Source organism: Terrapene carolina, unplaced genomic scaffold, assembly GCF_002925995.2.
Source record: "Terrapene carolina triunguis isolate 2854851 unplaced genomic scaffold, T_m_triunguis-2.0 Scaffold58, whole genome shotgun sequence".
NCBI lineage: Eukaryota > Metazoa > Chordata > Testudines > Emydidae > Terrapene > Terrapene triunguis.
This window is the reverse complement of record NW_020664409.1, coordinates 59,408,366-59,432,912: the sequence shown is the minus strand read 5'-3', so window position 1 is coordinate 59,432,912 and position 24,547 is coordinate 59,408,366. Positions and strand designations below refer to the sequence as shown.

The 24,547-nt window shown below is 41.3% G+C and overlaps 1 protein-coding gene across 1 annotated transcript in view; it reads right to left on the bottom strand.

The window, feature by feature from the left end:
• Window positions 1-6,215: 6,215 nt before the first annotated feature.
• Window positions 6,216-24,547, bottom strand: part of KCNB2 (potassium voltage-gated channel subfamily B member 2) — a 249,961-nt gene continuing 231,629 nt past the window's right edge. Inside the window, exon 2 of the mRNA XM_024197636.2 lies at window positions 6,216-8,384. Within this exon, the coding sequence (XP_024053404.2) occupies window positions 6,216-8,384 (2,169 nt within the window). The remainder of the gene's footprint in view (window positions 8,385-24,547) is intronic.

Here is a 24,547-nt window from a genome sequence, read left to right as displayed (position 1 = left end):
AGTGATGGAGAAGCTGGGAAAGAGTCACCCCCAAGAACATTTGACCTGCATTAGAATCCTAGATCCTTTTCAACTAGGATTTAGACCACACACTGTACTGAGATAGCTTAGGTTGATGATTTCCTCTAGTCCACGGCCAAGGGACAAACATCCATACTTATGCTGTATGATTTCTCAATAGCTTTCAACAGTCAACTAAAAATTGCTTCTAGTATGCCACAAAGACCTGTTAGGGGTGAGCAAATCCACTGAGCTTCTTAGAATGATCATAGAGGGTGGTGATCGGAAACTGCACCTTTGCTGCCACAGGCCTCAGTTGGGCAGTGTTGCGAGACTCTAGCCTATCTTATTCAAAATATATGTAAAACTGTTTGGAGACAGTGTGAGACATATAGCCTCCAATACCAATAGCTAGAGATGGCATCCAGCCCTGCTTGTTCCTCAGATCAAATACTAACAATGCCACCTCCTATTTACCCAGCACCTAAAGGAGATCAGTGCCTGGATGAAAAGCAGCCATCTGAAGCTAACCTCTGAGGAAATGGAAGTGACAGTGGGAAAGTGAGTCTCTTTGAAAATCTACCCAAAACCTGCTCATCAGCCTCAGGTGAGTGGATCTACCGGCACTTATCATATAAACAATCAATAGCCTTGGAATCATCCTGGCATTTTTACTTCTCTGATATGCACAAATAGTAATTAAAGCCTTCCAGAAACACCAGCTTCTATTTATGCCTTTACCCCCACCTATTGTATGCTGACTTTGCCATAGTTAGACTGCTAGACTGCTACAATGCATGTGTTAAGGAAATGAGGGCAACAGTTTTGAAACAGCTCTTTCTGGTTCAAAGTGTGGCAAGTATTCGGTGTTCTGGATACTATAGTGGTTCATCACTGAATACAGGATGAAATTTAACTCCCTTCCAAGAGAGATTACTCTGAGCATGAATCTCCCTGTTCGCAAGACAATGAATTTCTCTATATATTTGCACAGCCATATCTGTCATTTGGGGGTAATGGGAGGAGAAGCAAAGCTTAACAGTGAGACTTTACTGTGAGTTTATTTTTCAGGAAAGTGTTCAAATATTATAATAAGCATGGTATAAATGCCCAGGTAGACAGACTAGGTAGATGGAGACATAATTCACTGTTTTGAGACTCTCAGTGAAGAACCATAGGAACTGCTATACAAGACTGTAGGTAAGTTAGGGTCAGAATTAGAGCCTTAATGTTATATTTCATACCCATATTTTCCTCATTATATATGTATAAGAACAACCGATATTTTTTTTAATTGACAACATGCCTTGTTTACTTAGTTTCTCTGCCTTTCTTCCCCTTTATTGTATTTGCACTTTCTGGTGGACCTGGGCTGGCTACTGTGAGACAGCCTCTTTCTGCCATTGTTTCATTTAAAATGTTTTACATGATCAAATCTTTTCATTGCCATCAAAGCCAAAATTGTGCATTAATGAAAATAAAACGTGTAATCAGTTAGGGTGAGAGCCTTTATCAGGCTAACCTGCAACTTTCCCCATTGAATTTGCTTGCAGTTTGGCCTGATAATGACAACAGAATTGAGCCCTTGTGGCAAAGCCATTTTTAAAAGGCAGTAGCATAAGCAGTTAATGAACTACTTTGCAAGCACAAGAACTTCAAAGTTCAAATTGTTTTAAATTCAATATTACATGACATTCTTAAAGAGTCTAAACATTGTATTCAGGATTCTCTCATTTCTAATTCATTTTGCTTGTAAACATAACTAATTTCTATTTCTATTTTCACTTATATATTTGGGATTTAGTTTCAGGATAAACATCATTCCAAATAGACATAAAGAACCTTAAACAAGCTTCTGATCCATATATATAAAAAACAGCCATTAAAACATGCCAATGTTTTTAATCTAGAAGAAACCAGATGATATCTATTGTTAATAGGAACTAAGAAGCCAATTACTGCTTTGATTTAAAGGTTAGAAACAAGAATACAAGGTTTTAGATACATATTTTTGCTTATGTAGTATGGCAGTGGAAATAAATAGCTGTTCAACTCAGTTGCTTTGGTGTTGTATCAGATGGCAAACCACCTCTTTAACCGTAGCAATGTTTGAGTTCTACACCCAATTGTGAAATGAGAACGCAGTGCATTATATTGCTGCATCAGCATAAGGGTTCACATGTTCTATAAAATGAAGTTTAAAAGGCTTTTTGTGTTTATTAAAAAAGGTGGTGTTGGTTTACACAAATTGTGTAGTGCAATAACTTTGTCCTCCATATTATATTCTTAAGACCATATGTTTCCCACATAACCATAGTTTACTATATGTATTTACTTTGCACTTTGTGCAATATATTACTTTCTACCCCTCATCTGGAATAGTGTCATTTAGACAATCAGAAAATGTTCTGATTGATATGTAAATCTCTTTTAAACATGTAAGTTTGGCTAAAACATGGAAAATTAATCACAATTTTGATTCAGGATTCTGAAATCAATGTAAAAATTTAAAAAATACTCTTTGCCTATGTTTCAAAATCATCTTCATGAATGACCTTCATGTTCCAGGGATGCCAAGAACCAGACTCCAGTTTCAGTTGCATGGGTGTGCATGTAAATCTGGAGTTACCAGAGTCGCTCTGTTTATACTAGTGTAGAATCTGGCCCCAAAACTCTGAAAGGTCTCCTTCTATTGTAATATATGGCAAATGGGAGCAGAATTGGGTCTGAAATGGCTCAGAAGTCTCAGGAAAAGCAGAAAAAAATGTAGGTCAAGTAGTTTTGCATAATTTTAAACGGATTAATTTTACTGAATCAAATCACCCAGGACCATGCTTCCTCTGTTGGAGGAAGAGACAGGCCCAGTCCTGCAGCCTTTACTCAGGTCAATATTTTAATTTGGAGTTTTGCATGAGTTAGGTGTTCAGGACTGGGCCCCTTGTTTCTAGGCTAGGCTGGAAATGCCCACTGTGCAAGCCTGTGTTCCTGGAAATATAATTCAGCATGATCAACACTGTGCTACGTGAACTAGACTATCATAAAAAACATTTCTAAAGCCTGATCCTTCTGCCCTCAAGATTTCTAAAATTACTGTGACTGTTATTAATGAGAACTGCATTGGCTTTGCCTGTTCAATTCCAAGCTTCTGTGCTTCTCTGAAAATGTTTCAAATACGATGGACAATAAGGGCCTGGTTTTGTGATCTTTACTCAGTCAAAGCTTTCATTGACTTTACTAGGGGCCAAATCTCAAAGTCCTTACTTTGGTTTTATTCAGTCCTAATTTTGCCAAACTCCCATTGGTTTCAATGGGAATTTGCCTGCACAAGACATGAGGGCTTGATTCTACACCCACTGAGTTCTCAATGACTTTACTAGGAGCAGAATCGGGCCTTGATAAAGGACTGATTTAACTCAGGGGAGACTTAAGGATTAAAGCTCCAATGAGCTCCACATGGTCAGACTCCTGCTCCTGTACAGAAAGCCACTGACTTCAAAGGGGCTCTGACCATGTTCAGAGGTCCACCTGTGTGGAGCACATTGCGGCATCAGAACCCTAGGCCTGGGGGTTTGCCTGAACAGAGTCATTAACTTGAATGGGAGTTTTCCCTAGGTTAAGACTAAAGGACTGGGCTCCATTTGGACTAAACTTGGTTTCCATTTTGTTGGCTAGACCCTAAAGGCAGATCAAATAGGATTGTGTGATTTCACAAAACTATAAATAGAAAATACGTACTGACCAACACTTTAGGCATATAAAATGGACTGGCATTTAGTCTGAGTCATTGAAAATATCTACCAGTAAACAATAAAAATAAATATAGAAGATTAACGACTAGCAAACATTCAAGAGATAAGTTTTGGAACAGTGAAACAAATGGTTGAAAAGTGTTCAGCAGAGTGCCATAGAAATAGGTAAAATTATATGTAGCAATAGGGTTACCTGGACTGCAACTAAGGACAGAAAGGGCATTTTTATTTTGAGAATTAATGACCAGACACTGATTGGGAGAAATGATATCGTACACCAAGGTTTCAAATCACACAAGAAACACTTGGACTCATTTTGGTAAAAAAAGTCCTTAAAAGACCAACAATTAAAGATTTTCCTATTTTAAACCAAGGAACTATGCTGTGCTTATTATTTGGTCCAGCCAATTGAACAGGTATTTGGAGTTCTATCTTGCAGCCCTTACATGGGTGAGACCTGAGTAAGCTCTGCATGATCAGCTCTGTAATCTTTTGGGGAAGGCAGCTTTGTAACAAAAATGTCCTCTCTTCTAAGAGAAGTACATCATGGACCGGACTGTCCCACTCACTTAAGAGAGGGGCAGCTTTGCTTAAGTGAATGGAATCACATGGCTTGATCCTCAGCTTCTGTAAATTGGCCAAGCTCCACTGAGATCAAGAGAGCTATGCTGATTTACACCAGCTCTCTATCTCAAGTACTTTTATGGCTCTCATTACCACAGTATGTCAGAGCCTCATTAGCTTTAATATATTTTTCCTTACAAGACCTCTGTGAGAATTGTTCTTCCTATTTTACAGATGGGGAACTGAGGCACAGAGGGGCTAAGTGACTTGCCTAAAGTCACACAGGAAGTTTGTAGAACAAGGGACTGAGTCTGGGTCTCTCAAATACAAGGCTACCTCCCTAACCACTGGAAAATCCTTCATCTCAGGCAAGGAGCTGGTCCACATCATTGTAAGACCACTGTCAGTAAGAAGAGCATCAGGCTCTATATTTTTGAAGTAATCAGAGGAAAATATCAAAATGAAATTATTTGTTTTTCACAAGGAAAAATATTGGCTAGTTTACATTATTGTGAATCTGCTTATTCATCAGACATATGGGGATTTATGAAGTGAAAAAATCTATTGGAGAAAAAATGAATAGCTTCATTCATGCAGAGCTTCATTGGTGCATTGTAAGCTAGGTTTGGGTTCAGCATCTTTCCCAAGGCTGAGACAGAGCTCAAGTACACCCTAAAAATAAAGATGCTTTGGCATCGGGGGGAATGGGGTGGCTGACATTTTCCTTTAATTAAATGCTTTTTTTCTGTTGATCCATGGAGTGGCAATGAAAACAGCCTTCAAGATAACTGCTCCTCTGCCCTCCAGCTGGACCATGGACACCATAGTTAAAGAGAAAAGAGAACTGTAGGTTAAAGGGGGAAAATGCTAAAAAAGGGCCCCCAGGAGATCATCAAATAAAACAAAAGAAAGAAAAAAATTCTTCAGCAAAAATAAGAATTGAAAATGATTGTATTGAGAGTGAGAACTCTTTCGATATAAACTGTTTCATTCTTGATGGCCATTTGGCCCTATTTATTGCCACAGCAATAATTGTATGGTTTGTATTCTTATTTTATGATGGGGCATTGCTATAAATTATGAAATTTTGGCAGTGCTTATATAAAATATCAAATGCTTCAATTCTGGTCATTAAATCTTTACTTTTCTCAAGAATCCTTAATTTAAATTACAAATGCAACAACAAAGTTTATGCAAATAAAAAATACTATGATTTACAGCACAGATAAACTAAAAATACTGTAGTCCCTTAAATAAACAGATATACTCATGAGCTTTTTAACAGAAAGCAAGATATGTGAGATGCTTTAAGCAGAAGTTGCAATTTTGCAACATAAGTCTGTACAAATCCTCCAGGCAATGTGCTGTGAAGGAAGTACCTGTGTCCCAGGAAACTTGATGTCCACAGAGCCTTGATAACAGTAGCTCTCCCCCCGACCCCAAACTATTTACAAATATATTCATTTTGCAAGCTCAAAGCACCTTGTTTCACATCATTATGAATGCATGCATTGACTTTTAATCCTTTCATGTGCAAATTCTAAAACTCATTGTAACCAAGAGAAAAAAAAGTTCACAGAGTTTAAAATCTGTCTACAATCATAAAGTGAAAGGATCAAAAATGTCAGACTTTGCAGAACACTGGCTCCTAACAGAGCTCTCTTTATTTTACTCACTGTTCTTGAGTCATTTTTTTCTCCCTTTTTGTTTGTTTGTTACAAAAAGCAGTCTTGGAACTCTTTACTTAAACAGTACGTAAACTAAACAACTCTTCATGCCATGCAAAAATAACAATTTTATGCACTTTTTTTTGTTTTTTGTTTTGAGGCTTCCATGTTTTAGTTCACAGGCATTACTAACTGTGGTTTTAAGAAGAGTTTTTTTTATTGCTTTTGTGACTAGTCACATGCTGGTTTCACGTGTGGGACAATAACCAGTTTCTCCTGGATTTGAATGAATTTCTGGGGCAAATAAATGGTTTTCCATTTTGTAACTTTCTTGGTTACTGTCCTTCTTTACTTCACTCCCAGCATGGTAAATGTCTTGAGTACAGTTGTGACCCATGCTTTTGGGTGAAGAAGAGCTGACTCTTGGCTCGTCTGTTAAATGGGTGCCATCATTGTGTTTGTCCCCAAAGCAATTTGTTTTGATATCCTGCTTCTTTTCATGTTTCACACCAGAGATCTCCATGAAGTCTTCTTCTTCTTCAGTGTCTATTTCAGTGAAGCTTCTCCTCTCCTTTGAAGGGAAAGTGAAAAGCTTTTGTTTGGGAAACAGAGGGGATGATCTTTTAGGAGGTCCCTGGCAAAGCATCGAGGCATCAGCACCCAGCATGATGGGTCTTTCACCTTGGGGTGAATTCTCTTCTAAAAGAATGGTGCTAATATGCTGAGAAGTAGACTGTGTAAAGTCTGCTCCTGCTGTTACTGGCAATGGCCTCACAGTGCTTGGTGGAGTTTGTGGAGCACTGCCTCTGTTTTCCTTAAAGTTAACTTTAAGGGATCTAGGTTTTAATGGATTGTTACCTTTTAGAGAACTTTTGGGGCTTTCCATGGCACTGTCAAAATGCAAATGACCATGCAGGACAGTTTGGGAGCCACAACCATCATTGTTTGCAGCAGTGTCAATTGGCTTATAGTCAAAAGTGACATCTCTAGGGGCAAGCATCTTCTCTCTTGTGAGTGATACAAATTGAGAACTCTTTGTTTGGTTGTCCTCTAGATTAACAGAGTCACTCGGGAATCTCATTTGCAGGTGAGAGCCAAGGTAAGGAGGAAGGGGTGACCTTTCTGTTTCTGTGAAGTCAGTTGCACAACTGGTGAAGCTATCAATACTAGATGTGCTTCTCATGTCTGTTATTACATCTGTATGTCCAGCTGGCAACTCATCTCTTTGCCCAGTAGCCTCTTCCATTTCTATTTCTTCCTCATACTCAGGTGGTTTTACTGGCTGATCTTGGTAGCCAGCATTAAGATTAGGCTGAGACTGAGTTTTAGTAATTTCATTATATAACATCTCTAATTTTTGAGCACTCAGGTGTTGTGGGCTGGAAGCAGCATCAGCAGCATTATTCAATTGCTCATGGGAGCCCTGCTGACTAACTTCCTGATATTTGTTCTCGTAAGACTTATTTGAACTTGTTTCAGACATTGTCCTTCTGGCCCACTTCCACCTGCTTGGAGATAGGTGGTTATCATCAGGTGTATCCTTTGAATTGGCTGGATCGCCAGGCTTTCCTGTGTCCACTGCTACGTCAATGAGTTCCATACTGCGCGCAAAAGCATCTTTCAGGTTCATGGAGATAATGCTTCCATTTCTTTTAGCTCGCTCAAGGGCCTCTCTTCTTTTAATGGCCTTTTCCTGCCGTTTTTGCTCTTTGTAAAACTCAGAGAAGTTATTCACAATGATTGGTATGGGCAGGGCTATTACCAGCACTCCAGCAATGCAACACAGTCCTCCAACTATTTTTCCGAGTAGAGTCTTAGGATAAATGTCACCATATCCTACAGTGGTCATAGTGATGGTAGCCCACCAAAACGATGCTGGGATACTGGTAAACTTTGTAGCATCTTCATCCTTTTCAGCAAAAAACACAAGGCTGGAAAAGATCATTATTCCCATTGCTAAAAATAATATCAACAAACCCAATTCATTGTAACTCCGCCTGAGAGTGAAACCTAAAGACTGAAGGCCTGTTGAATGCCTGGCAAGTTTAAGGATCCTTAGTATCCTCATAATACGAAATATCTGAACCACACGTCTGACGTTTTGGAACTGCAGCACACTTTTGTTGGACTCTGTGAGGAAAATGGTGACATAATATGGCAAAATGGCCAGTAAATCAATCACATTTAATGGACCTTTGAAGAACTTCCACTTATTTGGTGAGGACAGGAAACGCAGAAGGTACTCCATAGTAAACCAAGCAATACACACAGCTTCAACATGTGCTAACTGGGGGTTGTCATTTGGTTGTCCAAATTCATCTATTTCTTGAAGCTCAGGTAGTGTATTGAGAGACAAAGCAATGGTTGACAGTACGATGAACAGAATGGATACAATGGCCAAAATCTGTAAAACAAAATAAACAAGGCTCTGGTTAGCAAACCATCCTGGAAGTTAAAAGTAAAGGTATTTGTAAGTGGTTGCTTGTATTCTTTAAAAAATGTGTTATGTGCTCCAAATAAAGTCAAAGTTATCTAAATTTTTTCTTTTATTTTTTCTTTCTTTCTTTTATTTGATTTTCACAAAGAAAAACTCTAGATTTACCCACATCAAGTCAAATACTGCTTCTCTTACTGACTCCAGAGGGTCTACTTATGAGTAAGGTGAGCATGATTTGGCCTATAATTTTAAAATAAAAAGGTTGATATTCATTAATACAAATTAACTCTGCAGGCAAAGAATATAAAATGCCACAGTTTCTGTACTTGTGTTAAACATTCATCTTTTAGCATTCAGCATTAAATGTAATTATTTTAAACCTTATTCACTGCTGAGAAACTGAATGGCTGATTGTGATGGGGTGTATGACCCCATACTGGGCTTGAAGGGGTTAAAGGGCTGTACTGGGCCCAGCTAGCCCCACCTCTCCAGACCTGCAGAGCATGTTCCAACTGAAGAAAGAGTTGAAAAGAGAGCAACCCAGCGCAGAAGGAGGGAGGCTGGGGAGGAGGACAGACTCTCCATGAAGGTTCTTGACAAGGATGCCAGAGAAGCCTTCCAGAGGGAGGAAGACTATGTGTTGAGCCTGGTTGGGTTGACGGTTTTGGTTGCCTTTTCTTTTTGCCTCATATCAGACTGGAGGAGAAAGGCAGACGGTAGGAAGTGACCCAGGGAGGGTAACTCAGAAGGCACCTTCAGGGGCCAGACATGGTTGACCCTCCTAGGGTCATGGGTCAGAGCCTGGTTGAGTGTGTGGGTCGAGGCTCCCCTGCCAACGACCCCTATTACAGGAGGGACATAGACTTCCTGCCACCTGAGTGCACCTCTGATTAAGAGAAGGACTGCAAATCCTACCCACAGAGAGGATGGCGCTAAGAATGGTAACTACTAGGGCACCTGACCCCACCAAGCACCCTATTACACTGATTAACATGTTCTGAAATTAATCATGCAATTTAGTTAATTTAATAATTCATAGTGCTCACATCTCTCATTTCATCACATATAAAATCAAACATCAATTTTTAAACTAGAAAAGTCTAAACAAGGAAAGAAAAAGAAATGCCTTAAGAGCTTGATCCTGCATCGCTGTGATGCCTATGACAGTTTGGGCGCACTTAAAGAATGAAGGAAATGGCCATTCGATTAGGCAAAAGCTTGGTTGAGAAGTATAGCCTTATACAGTAGCCTGAAGGCAAACAAAATCAAGTTCTCACAGATCATTGTATGGAAGAAGTTACACAGATTGTTGTGGAAATGGCTTGATCTCAGTCTAAGGAGAAACATTTTGCCATTAATTTTAATGGGAAACAGGAATTTCAGTGTCTTGTAGCTTTCATTTTGTGAGGAATATCTGGTCATTTTCCTTCAGATAGTTAGCATTATGATAAAAGAACAGAATATATTACAGAATTTAATGTTTTTAGCCTTTAGTTCAATTATTTGTAAGATAAAGGAATATGGGCAGCCTTGAAATTATTTATGAAAGTTTAACAGTTATGAGAAACAAATCTATAGAAGTACTTTATTTGGAAAAGCATATTTTTTAAAAAAAGCCATAAGTAACTCAAGGTTTCTATTAGAAGTACTAATGTTAATTATTTTCTGCTTTACTATTTAATTGATGCTCAGTCAAAAAGCCTTTGTTCTCATTTCTCAGAAATGGTTCATTTAAAACCATCTTTTGGTGTTTGGTGTTCTTCCAAAGATACAATAAGGCAGTCGGAAGTGCTCTAATATACAAAAAATGTGGAGTGCAATAAAACAATATACAAATCTGTCCTACATGTGACGGCTGACTCATTGACCCCAATGGAAATAACAGAGGTAGGGGCCATTGGCTTGGGCTAACTCATACTTTGAGAGGTACACCAGTCTTTTCAAGTCGGGCTGTAACTTACAGCAGACTCCGCTCTCTAAACACAAACAAAAAAGGCCACAGAGGTCTGAGAGTCATTCCCAGATACAATCCCCAGTTTTTTTTCCAACTCAGAATAATGCAGAATAAACATACAAAGTAGAACCCATCACCCATGCTTTGGAGTAACCCAGACAGGTATGCATCTCTCCAGAGTCTCTCCTGTCAACCCTCTTCCTTCTAAGGAGAACCAATAAGAGCCATCTACTTGTGCTCAATGAATCCTGAACCATCTCTTTTGGTCTTCCTTCAACCCACAGTCCAAGCAGAGGGAGGAAAGAAGCTGTGCTCTAATTAACCTGGGCTGTATGTATCATTACACCTCTATTCAGGGCATTGCTAGGGGGCCTGTTCTCAATAGAAAGTCATCCCACTTCCCATTCAGGGAAAAGAAGTGAACATTAGCAAACTGCTACAGGATGGTAAGAGAACATGGAAGGGATAAGATTGCATAGCCAGTACCAATAGTGGTCCTGGAACTGAAATCCTTCACGGTTTGAGGTCAGTTTTCAAAGGAATGGATTCCCAAGCGAATCATACTGCAGTGCAACCACTCCTCACTAAACTGTGAGACATGCCTTATCTATGTTAGAATATCAGGTTTCCCTGTGTAAAGGTTTGAAGCGTAAATAAAGCCTGAGGTATTGCACATACCTCAGCATCCTAGAATAACATCATTGTAGCTTGCACATCCTTGGGTTCTATAAAATATTTAATAACAGTATAATTTTATTTTAAAAATTTGAAGGAAAAATAAATACATTATCAATGTGGCCAAGGTAGGAACTGTGAAGTTGTTAACAACATGCACTGTGCAACTGGGAGCTACTGTCAGCCAAACAGACTGCTTCCTCATTTCAGCCTGCCGCAGAATATAAAGAATAGTATATGACATAGCCAGGTGGTACAGAGTTATATTGAGATAATAAAATCATGAAAGCAGCATTTGTCTAATTTGTAATCAGACTTTGCTTTAGTTAGTGGATGCTGGCCAGGATATAGGGGTTATCTTGTGAACTTTTCAAAATGTGCAGTAGGACCGGAGAGGGAAAGATCTCATCTGAGGAATGGGTGACTCTGAAGTACAGCACCCCTTCTAACACTGCACTGTTAGCATTATATACAAGAACAAACCCTTTTCTAGGACTTGGACACATGACCTTCTTGTCCAGAGAAGAAAGTGCAACTTAGTGAATCAAGGTGATACTACCTGTTATCTCTGAGTCATTCATTTTCGGTGCAAGTTGCTGGTAACATGCAAATCCTGTGTTCACCAGGGGTTTCAGTAAGAGTTGAAAATGTACATGGAATGGCAGATTTGCAATATTGTAAAATTAAGTTGTCAGCTATATACCTGTTCATGTTATTGAAGGATGTTTAGTGCAAAGGAAATGATTTTGGTTTCCTATAATCATAAAATCATAGAATTGTAGGACTGGAAGGGACCTCGTGAAGTCATCTACTCCAGTCCCCTGCACTCATGGCAGGACTAAGTATATCTAGAATATCCCTGACAGGTGTTTGTCTAACCTGCTCTTAATAATCTCCAATGATGGCGATTCCACAACTTCCCTAGGCAATTATTCGAGTGCTTAGCCACCCTGACAGGAAGTTTTTCCTAATGTCCAACCTAAACTGCCCTAGCTGTAATTTAAGCCCATTGCTTCTTGTCCTATCCTCAGGCATTAACGAGAACAATTTACCTCTCTCCTCCTTGTAACAACCTTTTATGTACTTGAAAACTGTTATCATGTCCCTTCTCAGGCTTCTCTTTTCCAGACTAAACAAACCAAATTTTTACAATCTTCCCTCATCGATCATGTTTTCTAGACCTTTAATAATTTTTGTTGCTCTTCTCTGGACCTTCTCCAATTTCCCCACATTTTTCCTGAAATGTGGCGCCCAGAACGGGACACAATACTCCAGTTGAGGCCTAATCAGCGTGGAGTCGAGTGGAAGAATTACTTCTTGTGTCTTGCTTACAACACTCCTGCTAATACATCCCAGAATGATGTTTGCTTTTTTTGCAACAGTTGTTGACTCATATTTAGCTTGCAATACACTATGACACCAGATCCCTTTCCGCAATACTCCTTCCTAGGCAGTCATTTCCCATTTTGTATGTGTGCAACTGATTGTTCCTTCCTAAGTGGAGTACTTTGCATGCAAGAATTTAAAGTTTTTATTTCATTGGGACTTTGGAGTGTAATTAAAACTCTGCATCATTCCACATAGTATGTTTTAATTAAAAGGAGTCCTCGGACTTATGACGCCTGACTTACGTTGGATGCCACTTATGACGCTTTTTAATTGACTGCCCATTTCATCCCTTATAGATTCATAGACTCTAGGACTGGAAGGGACCTCGAGAGGTCATTGAGTCCAGTCCCCTGCCCTCATGGCAGGACCAAATAGTGTCTAGACCATCCCTGATAGACATTTATCTAACCTACTCTTAAATATCTCCAGAGATGGAGATTCCTCAACCTCCCTAGGCAGTTATGATGCTTGTTTCACACTTATGATGCTCGATTTGCATAAAGTTCACTTGAAATCACTTCCTGGTTGCGTTATATTGGTATGGAGCTGGAAGGGGTCACTTCTGATTGGCTTCGAGGCAGCAGGATAGCTTGTTGCCAGGTAGGGTTGCTGCTCGTTTTTTATTGGCTCTCAGCCCCAGAAAGTTTGCAAAGTGAGTGGCTGAGGCTCAGCATGTGTGCCATTCTCCCCAGCTTTCTTAGCCTGTGTTGCCGGCATTCTGAGCAGCATATGTGAGTTTATATGTTTATTTGAATGCTGTTTACAAAATACAGTGTACAGTAAATACATTGATGCTGCAGCATTAGTCAGCTATAATTCATTTAGTACAAAAATCTGGGTTATTGTGATGAAAATACCGTATCAAGCCTTGGTTCAGGAACCAATCCCCCCTTCATACCATTGATTCCTATGGGAAAAGCGGTTTGGACTTACAGCGTTTTGACTTAACAACGCAATTCTGAGGAACGAATTGTGTCGTAAGTCCGAGGACTCCCTGTATTGCAATTAATTAGATTTTACAAGTCATTAGGCAAAGCCTGGCAGGGGAGCAATAGTAACAGCAGCAACTGTCTACACAAGAAAGGGGTTGCCAGTATAGCTATGCCCTCCCAGTGGAGATACAGCTTATACCAGCAGGAGTTCTTTTGCTGATATACCTTATACCAGGGGAGGCCAACCTGAGCCTGAGAAGGAGCCAGAGTTTAATAATGTACATCACCAAAGAGCCACAATAATACGTCAGCAACTCCCCATCAGCTCCCCCACCCCACTCCCAGTGCCTTCCGCCCACTGGCAGCCCTGCCGATCAGCACCTCCCTCTTCCTCCCCGCACCTCCCAATCAGCTGTTTCGTGGCGTGCAGGAGGCTCTGGGGAGGAGGGGGAGAAGCGAGGGCACTGCAGGCTTAGGGGAGGGGGAGGGAAGAGATGGAATGGGGGCAGGGCCTGTGGCAGAGCCAGGGGTTGAGCAGCGAGCACCCCCGGCACATTGGAAAGTTGGTGCCTGTAACTCCAGCCCCAGAGTCAGTGCCTATACAAGGAGCTGCATATTAACTTCTGAAGAGCCGCATGTGGCTCCGGAGCCAGAGGTTGGCCACCCCTGCCTTATACCAACAGCCTGAACAAAATATGCTTCACCGGCAAAATGTATTTTTTGCTGGCATAACTGCACCTACACTAGAGCTTCTGCTATGTTGTGTAGGGGTGTGATTTTTTTTTACAACCTTACCCAACCTTTACGAGGCAAAACTTTTAAGTGTAGACCAGGCCTGAAGGAGACGAGTGAAAGTGAGAGGGGGAACAGCAGAACCCTTTGAGAAACAATGCCCTGGAGATTCAGAGCCAAGCTGCAGCTAAGCTTACATGTCACCTCCTCCAGGCTCCTTTGCCTCATACAGTGTTGGAGTGGCTGCACAGAATTTAGGATTACTGAGGGAACTATCTGAGATACGGCTGGGCCACTTGGCCAAATGCCTAACCAGAATTTTGTGACTAATTAGGAGATCAAGTAACCAACCTACAGAATAAGGTATCATGTTTAGCATTAAATGAGTAGGCGCCATAAAAAGCAGAGGAACCTGTGAATAGAGAGACACACATTTACCATACATTTTATCCTTTTAAAAGGCTTATTCATTTAACACACCCACACACATTACAGGCACATATGCAAGTTTTCACACACAAACCTCATTATTCTTGAAATTTGCTTTGGTTCTCTCTTACTCCACATTTCACTCTTGGAAAACCTACTCTCGCTCTGAGTAGTTTAGAACAGCAGCACAAAAGACATTTGAAACAGCATGGCAGTTGAACTATAATTCAAGACAAGAAATAGTTTACTTAATTTTTTCTTTCTGCATTAAAAGTGAATATCCATATAATCTATTGATAAAGTGTTAATGGCAACTTATACTATTTAACTACAGCTACAAAAATAAAACCTCATTCAGTGTTTTAAATATTTCCTGCTAGCCTAATGTTTCTGAAGTAATGTGTGCATAGAAATCTTTTCTCTGTAGACTAATACTTAAGCCCTGATCATGCTTCTATTGAAGTGAATAGCAAAACTCCCACTGATGTCAAAAGTGCAGTATCAGACCCTTAGTGGGATTCTGTAGATACTGAAGCTTCAATATTCTTATGGCAAGAATTAGCAGCAAGCTGTAGGAAATTTGGTAGATCTCCAATATTAAACTGCCATTAAAAACTGGCTTTCTTCCTAAGCATCTAATTTACTTGAACTCATCAACCATTATTACAACGACATAGAAAAACTTTGTTTTTTTATTATACAAAATCTGAAGATCATTAGGTATTCTTGCATTCCTCTCACTCTGCAACAACCCTTTTTATAAAATTACTTCTGAGGTCACTCTCATTAAAATCAAATTATTGCATGAAGTGGTGGAAAGGACACACTAGGTCCAAACTGAAATGCAGCCATCCTGCCAAGAGAAAATTCAGAGCTGAACTGAATCAGTCAGTAAAGGAAATCAGCTTAAATTAGTTTAAATTTGCAATTAGGTAAAACTAGATTAGCTATATTATCCCCTTTGATTTGAGTTCCAGTTACACATTTTTTGTCTGCATCACACATACAACCATCATATTTGGCATCTTTTTTGACACAGGGAAAGGACTGAATGGGCACAGAAACCAAAACTACCCATTTATCCTCTGGGAAGGAGTTGATGCACATTGATGGGGCAGGGTTTGGAAAACCTGCACTGTCACTTCCCTTCTTCTACTCTTCTGTGTACAGAACTTCAGTTGCCAGCCCTGTGAGCCTGGCTTTCACAAGCACTAAAGCTATATACAAATACAATTATATTTGTACCAAGTAAAATAATTTATAGCCTACGATGTTTGCCTGCAGCTAATGTGAATGCAGGTACAAGTGTGGACCTATGGGCTCCTAAATGTTTTCATCAGGAAAAGAAGAAAACCAAACACCAGTAGCCCATTATGCTTTTGAAGCATTATTAATAACTTCTATATTATGAGCAAATGTCTTGTGAAGGTGTATCAGGGTGCAGGGAGTCTCTCTCCCTAAGGCATCTGCCCAAGGGTAGGGAAGATATATGCATCCCGGGCTTGATCCAAAGCCCACTGAAATCAATGGAAAACATTGATTCAACAGGTTTTGGATCAAGCCATTAGGGCCCCACTGAATATTGGGTGGCATGCCCAGATATGCGCCATGGGAGCATGATCAGCTGGTTTATATGCATGGCACAGCTCTTGGCACAGCATGTATAGATGCTGCTGTTGGTATCTGGTGCTAACAGAAAGGAGCATTCCCAATTGTTTTGTCTCTCAACCCTATGAATCGTCCTGTGGGATGGTTCAAGGATGCTCCCCCACACCAGTGTACAACACAATAGTCAGAGCAGAATTTGACCCTATATGAAGTACAGAGATGACATGAGTTGATTTCATCCCTGCCATGAGCTCACACAATATGTATGACATGCTGCTGTGTGTATTACTGTGCAAACCATTATTTGTAATGGAATTTTGACAACGCAGTTGTAGCAGCACTTCCTTTCCTAAAGTTTCCCTTTTGAAAGTTCACCTCTCCAACATGATCTCTGACTTCAGACTCCTGTGGCAGTTTAAACACAATGAAGGGGAGGAAAATAATTTAACAGAACAACATAAATTTGATCAAACCCATATTACAATTATAATTAGCACATCTGATGAGACTTTGACAGTGTGTGTAATTACTGAACAGCTTCTCTCTGCTACTCATGATCTCTTTCCTTAATGATATTATTTAAATTCCTGACCTTTCAAGTTCAGCTTTTCCCAAAATCATTGTGTGGGTTTTTTTTTTTAAGGACTCAGCTTGAAATTTCTCCATTGACCTTGAAGAGAGATGCATTCAGAATGCCATGAACTCCCAAGTAGAAGGCCTGCTCAAGGGCCTAACCACTTAATGCAGCACTTGTGTGGCACGTAAGTGGTACACATGGTCTTTTTACTGGCTTTCTGTGCTAGGTGAATGTCACGGTAAAGGCTCAGTCTAGACGTCCTTATTGAGGTCAAACTCGATGGGAGTTTTGATTGAGGATTTGAAGACTGAATCCATAGGTATTCTTTATAACATCCTTAAAGAACATCGTGCATAGTTGCTAGATGTGTGGGAAAAGACCCCTTTCTCTTCTCTACCATTCTCTGTTTCACAACTTCTGTCATACAGCCCCCTATGCTTGGGACAGTTTCTCATTTCCTGTGTAATAAGAACCATGACCTCTATTCCTTCAGATCCCTGCTTAGCCTCCAGTTTGTTCACAAAGACTTTCTATACTGATCTCCCCATACATATAATGCTGAATCCTCTTGTTCATCTTCTTGCCCAATACACTGTATTTGGCTGGACTAGATTTTAAGGGCCAGTTTGCCCCAGGGTGAATTTAAGCATCAGGATTTAGCAGGAATATGGGCTGGATCACCCAGGTTGTGGATGGGGTTAACCCCCACGTTTAAGTCAAGAGTTAATGCAGGTGCAGCCTTCTCCTTTATAATTCATCACTGTCTCTGTTTCATTCTCCTGCATGTCTTAATCAACATATATAATGTGTTAAATAGGAAAAAATTCCTATTGAAGTCTTAGTATTGCAGTTAATACTTGAAGAATCTATTATAATTATGCCTCATCCTATTAGGATAAAAATACCTATCAAATCAGCTATGGTAATTTTGTTGTTGAATAGTGAAAGGCCATCTCAGATGGAGACATGAAATCAATAGCAAACTGACAGGCAGTATTTAATGCAGAAGAATGTTAGTTCATTCTAATAACTGAGGACCTGATGCAAAATCCACTGAGGTCAATAGGAATCTTTCCATTGACATCAGTGGGGTTTGGATCAAGCGCTGAACATGAATATCATATTATTGACAGATGTTGTGTTGATAACTAATTTATAAATATAACACAAATTGTTTAATTAATACAATGATTCAAAGTAATGCAGATTAAAAGAAAAATAAAATATATTTCTAGCTAAAGTTTACTGGTAACATAAGGGATGAATATAGTTAAAATGTAATTCGTCATGTTGCTCCAAAAGATATGTAAAAGCAAAAGAGAGATGTTTTAAGAGTGGCATGAAAACCAGCAGTTTCCATTTACAAAGTGTTTGCCAATTCAAGGGTCTTTTTGTTTGTTTTCATTTGGATTCCATCACTTTCACTTTGGGGTTCAAAAAACACCAAGGACTCTGAGAAAAATCAGCAAATGTTGCAGACTTATGCCTGATGTTGAATGAAACAATAAAACTCTCCCTGAAACCTATGGGGGGAAAGTGTGGGTTCACTAAAATTTTTGCTCACATTCACTCAGAAGGTCCACAAACCTTGGCAAGCCTTTTGATGATCATAGGCTGAGTTTTACTGGTGTTTGGATTTTGTGATGAAAGCTTTTCACAGTTCTACTAATTTGCCAGACTGGACAAAGTTTAGTATTATCATTGCCAACAATGTGCTAGACTTTTTGGAACTCCCACATAAATGATGCTGCATAAATTACCATTCCACACTGTTGGCACTATTCTGCATTCCTTGCACACCACAAAAGTCTACTGGCCTTAAGGGCATTTTAGGTGACCAAGGAGTGCTGATTATCCCATGGTGATAATAATGTAGACAAACAGATAGAATCAGACTATAACAGAAACATTAAATAGCAAAGCTCTACGGAGCTGTCCATGAAGGTGGTGCTGAATAACTTGCCATGGCACATTACTAGATATAACACTGAAATTACATAGTTCCATTCCCATGCCTTGTATAAACATAGGTTTTTTGCTATCATCTCCTTATATAATGAAGATGTGAAAATATACTAGCAGTTTATAAGGGTTATATTGGAGTGAGATTTATTTCTGAGACAGAATACCACTGAACTAGGCTGGAAAATGTCTCCAGAGGTGAAATGTTTCTATTTACTGATTGCTGTTAAACAGGTTGTTAGAAATGGCAGGAAAAACAAGGCACAGCCAAACAAGTACCACAAGGAAAAATCAGATAAGAACAATCATTTAGCTGTAATTAATTGTAACATGGTTTGTTGACTAGATAGTATGGGAATCAGCTTATTTGATGTACAGATTTATTTTGACATTACTCATTTTGATACAGGAACCCTGTAGTTTTTTAGCTTTTACTTGAAGCAGAAAATTGGATATATTTGATTTTATATATATAAAAATGCTGCCAAAACAGATATTTTGTTATTTGGTTTGCCTCATAGTGAATGTTATTCACATTTGTTGATATTTTAATCGAGTGTATTTAAAGCTGAAATCTCTTAGGCACTTGAATTTATATTTGACTTGACATTCACATTTAAGTTCATTGTTAAACCATTCTTATTTCATCAACTTTACCTATCACTGGCCTTGATTTTCTTGAGGTAACATAATACATGGAGTATGGCTGATCTTGCAAATTGATGACTGCCATTATCTATCAGACCAATTTTTTTGTTCAACTACAAGTAGATAGTCAAATATGATACTTCCTCTTCTTCATTACATGAACAGTCAGACAGTTAATGATACTGACATTTAAAATATCTTTGGCATCTGAGATAACACACCTCAGAACTGTTGTTACAGGCTCTCTACAAACATTGGCAGATATTGCCACATCAGTTACACTCATTTCAGATTTTGATTTTTTTCTTCCATGACCATAGCAGCTAGAGACTTAGTTTTTTAAGAAACTGAGGCTAAAAGAGAGGTCTCATTGCACCCTGTCCAGCTAACCCTTTGCCTTCTCAGTGGGGAGGTTGGAGCACACCCAGACATAGATACACTGCCTTATATGAAAACTCCAGTCACAATCTGAGGGACTTGATTTCATCACAGCATCCATGGTCCCATAAGTCTATAAACTTTCTTCTAAATATACACTTTTGTTTTTGGAACCAAAACAATCACAGCAAATTAAGTGTAAAGTTAATCCCTGGTATTTATTATTTTTGTTTTACAGCTGGCTTGCTTGTGCTAAATACACTAAGCAAAATTAACTTCTGTATAATTCATGTGTTTTATGAGGCTCAATAATTCTATTAATGTGTCACAGGGTCAGTGCAGGCTGTCCCACTTTTGTGCCGGCACCCTGTGTTTAGGCTGGTATAATAAAGAGTCTTCCATGCCTTCTCTTGCTGGATCACCCAAGTGTCTTTATTTACAGTGTTCGTGCAGTTCCCCGGTCTCCCAACAGCTAGCACCCCACAGACCCTCCCCAGGGTCTCCTGCCTTTGAGGCTTCCCTCTCTGGTAAGGAGACAGCGATACTATGCTCCTGTCTCCTCCCAGTCTAGCCCCCTCCCTGAGGTTTGTTCAGGGTTTTTATAGCCCACCTGTGCCTCAGCCCAGCTGTCAGCACTCAGCTCAGCATGTTCCTCTGAGCCAGCCCTGATTAGGGCTTGCAGCTGGGCTTCCTGCTGAATACCTGTGTCTCTACCCTGGCCTCCTGGCCGGAGAGCAGGCTGCAGCCAGCATTTTGGCAGGGCTTTAAAGGGGGTTTTACCCCTGCCATGCCACATAATGGCATGATAATCCTACCAAAAATGAGAACATACTGAAAACATATGAATATGAATGCCGGAATGTATACGAACTGCAGCCACGTTTTCTAAAAGAGGGAGATCATCTGACAATCCCAATTTCATCACTTCTCTATTGATAAATGAATTGTTTGTCATTACTTAACTCCCAGGGATAGTTTAAAAAGTAGTTTTTCCTATGCTTCATTGCACAATAGCCTTGATTAGGTTCTAAATTCCATACTCTTTGTCTTAAATAACATATTAACTTAAATCCAGTTTTACACAGTATTAATGCTAAAGGACAAAAGAAAGGTGCTGGTGTTTAACTAGACTCCATTTCTAAATTCCATGAAAAAGATACCAAACTGGTTTTGGCAGATGTACAGTAAGATTCATCCATGAGACTCCATTAACATACAGACATTTTATTCAAAGGCAAAAATAACAGTGTCAGTCAGAAATGGGAGGAGCTTCAATTGAATAATTAATAAAACCAAAATACTCTGCATATGTAAATTAAAAGGCAGCATCCTTAGATATTATTTTTTAGCTTGTTGAGAGTAAATTACAAGAAGATTTTAAAATAGAATATTTAGGTAAACTAAGGCCTGGTCTACACTAGGCGTTTATGTCGAATTTAGCACCGTTAAATCGAATTAACCCTGCACCCGTCCACACCACGAGGCTATTTAGTTCGACATAGAGCTCTCTTTAAATCGATTTCTGTAATCCTCCCCAACGAGAGGAGTAGCACTAAATTCGAAATGGCCATATCGAATTAGGCTAGGTGTGGATGGAAATCGACGCTAATAGCTCCGGGAGCTATCCCACAGTGCACCACTCTGTTGACGCTCTGGACAGCAGTCCGAGCTCGGATGCTCTGACCAGCCACACCCCGGGAAAATTTGAATTCCTTTTCCTGTCTGGGCAGTTTGAATCTCATTTCCTGCGTGGCGAGCTCAGCAGCAGTGGCAACGATGCAGAGCTCTCCAGCAGAGATGGCCGTGCAATCCCAGACTAGAAAGAGGGCCCCAGCATGGACTGATCGGGAAGTCTTGGATCTCATCGCTGTGTGGGGAGATGAGTCCGTGCTTGCCAAGCTGCGCTCCAAAAGATGGAATGCAAAGATCTACGAGAAGATCTCTAAAGCCATGGCAGAGAGAGGATACAGCCGAGATGCAACGCAGTGCCGCGTGAAAATCAAGGAGCTGAGACAAGGCTACCAAAAAACCAAAGAGGCAAACGGACGCTCCGGATCCCAGCCCCACACATCCCGTTTCTACGAGGCACTGCATTCCATCCTAGGTGCGGCCGCCACCACTACCCCACCAGTGACCGTGGACTCTGAGGATGGGATATTGTCCGCGGCCGGTTCCTCCGACATGTTAGCGGACGGGGAAGATGAAGAAGGAGATGAGGAGGACGAGGCAGTCAACAGCGCTGGCACCGCTGATTTCCCCGACAGCCAGGAGCTCTTCATCACCCTCACAGAGATCCCCTACCAACCGTCCCCCGCCGTTACCCCAGACACAGATTTAGGGGAAGGATCAAGCAGTAAGTGTTTTAAATATCTTAACATTTATTTATAACAGAACTTGCATATTTTAAATATTAACAATAGCTAAAGTGCTTTCAAGTATGTAAACTTTTATTTATAACAGAACAGGTAGATTTGAAATATTAACAATGGGTAAAGTGCTTCTAAACATGTAAACAGGAAAGTGCAACAAAAAGGGGAATCTGAACAAAGGGTTTCATGATTACTGTGTCTTTGGCCGCTTCAATGTATAGTCCGAACCATTTTAAGAAAATTCAACAATGTCCGCTTCATGATTACACTGCCCAAGACGCTCCACTCTTTTGTCCCTCCAAGGGCACCTAACCCAAAAACTGGTCGATGTGTCCGGGGATAGAGGCGAGATCCCCCGGGGAGAACTCCTCATAGGCCTCCTGCAGGTGTCTTTCCAGCCTAATTATCAGGTTCTTTGGCAGGGAGAGCTTATTGGGCCCCCCGTGGTATGACACGTTTCCCTGCCACAACGCCAGCAGGTATTCGGGGATCATGGCCTTGCACAGCATAGCAGCAAATGGCCCCGGTTTCTGCAGGCTGTCCCGCAGCATCTTCTCCTTCTGGCTCTCCGAGACCCTCAGGAGGGTGATGTCTGGCATGACGCTCTGCTTTGAATTAGGTAGGGGAAAGTTAGTATTGGGACTGCTTGCCCGTTCCTTTACAGAACTGCAACTGCCGGTTTACAGCCACGCGGTTTACAGCCGCGAGGGGCTGGGACAGGGGCAGAGTTCATGCTTGCAGGATTGCTGCCAGCAGAGACTCGCATTGCTTTCTATGTGAAAGGAGGCCAGTGCCACTCTTAAAGTTTTAAGCAGCCACAAGTCTACGGCTTACCATGTTTGCCAGCTAGACAAAGTCCGGTGTCCTGCCCCGCTCCTCAGCTCGCCACAGCAAGACCACAGGCACTGTAGGCGAGGGCCGAAAATTCGACCTTGTCCTCAGTGCGCGTGTGATAGGTGCTCTGCATGGTCTTGTTCACAGAGCAAGACTATGTTCTCTGTTCACAGATACATTGATCTGTCTCAGGAATTCACTCCCTTTTTCCAATTCCCACAGCCACATCTGCCCAGAGGCTAGCGCACATTAGGAGGAGGAAGAAGAGGACACGGGAAGACATGTTTGCTGAACTAATGGGATGCTCCCGAGCACAGGCAGCCCAGCAGACACAGTGGAGGGAGAACTTGTCCCAAATGCACCGGGCAAACATGGAACGGGAGGAGAGGTGGCGACAGGAGGACCAGCAGGCGACTCAAACGCTGCTTGGACTAATGAGGGAGCAAATGGACACGCTCCGCCGCCTTGTGGATGTTCTGCAGGACCGGAGGCAGGAGGAGAGAGCCCCGCTGCAGTCTCTCTCTAACCGCCCTGCCCCGCCACCAAGTCCCATACCCCCCTCACCCAAAGTCCAAACACGGAGGGGCGGCAGGGGCCGTGAAAACTTTCACTCCACCCCAGCGGACAGCTATAGCAGTAGAAGGCTCTCATTCCCCAAAATCTGAAAAGTCCTTTCCTACCCGCCTCACACAAGACCCCGTCCAAGTTTCACCCCCCCGTTCCATGTGCGGTTGTTAATAAAAAATACGTTTCTGTTCATTACTGTTTCCATCCTCTTCTTTTGGAGGAGAGTCTGTCTGAAGGGGGGGAAGGGGCTTGGTAATTAGACAGGACAGTCACCTTTAGCAGGGGGCAGGCCCAGCAGCAGGGCACATACACAGTGCAGTGACTAGTTACCCTGGTCAGTCTGGGAGGTGGCTTTCATGTTCTGTGGGGGGGGGGGCGGGGTTGCTCTGTGACTTTGTGGCAGGGGAGGGCAGTTTAGAAGCATCATTAGCATCACAACACTAAACCCAGGTTTAAAACATTCCCGCGAAAAGAGTAATGAAGACAACGGTGTTCATTAGCAAAACAGAACAGATTTTATTTTTTGGGAAGGGGGTGAAGGGGGTAACTGGGTAAAGAAACGGGGGCAAGTTCAGCTTCTGTGTCCACAAACTTAAAAGTCACTGGGTACCCTGCTCAGTCCTGGAACTGGCTTTCAAAGCCTCCCGGATGCACAGCGCGTCCCGCTGGGATCTTCTAATCGCCCGGCTGTCTGGCTGGGCGTAATCAGCAGCCAGGCTATTTGCCTCAACCTCCCACCCCGCCATAAAGGTCTCCCCCTTGCTCTCACAGAGATTGTGGAGCACGCAGCAAGCTGCTATAACGATGGGGATATTGGTTTCGCTGAGATCACAGCGAGTCAGTAAGCTTCTCCAAGTAAATACCAGTCAGGGCTGCTCGCATGCGGGTGTCCTTGCACTTCAGGGCAGGGGACAGCAAGTCATAAAGTTCCAGGAAAGTCCCCTTCCGCATGCGAAAGTTTCGCAGCCACTGGGATTCATCCCAGACCAGAAGCACTATGCGGTCCCACCAGTCCGTGCTTGTTTCCCGGGCCCAGAATCGCCGTTCAACAAAATCCACATGCCCCATTGCAAACG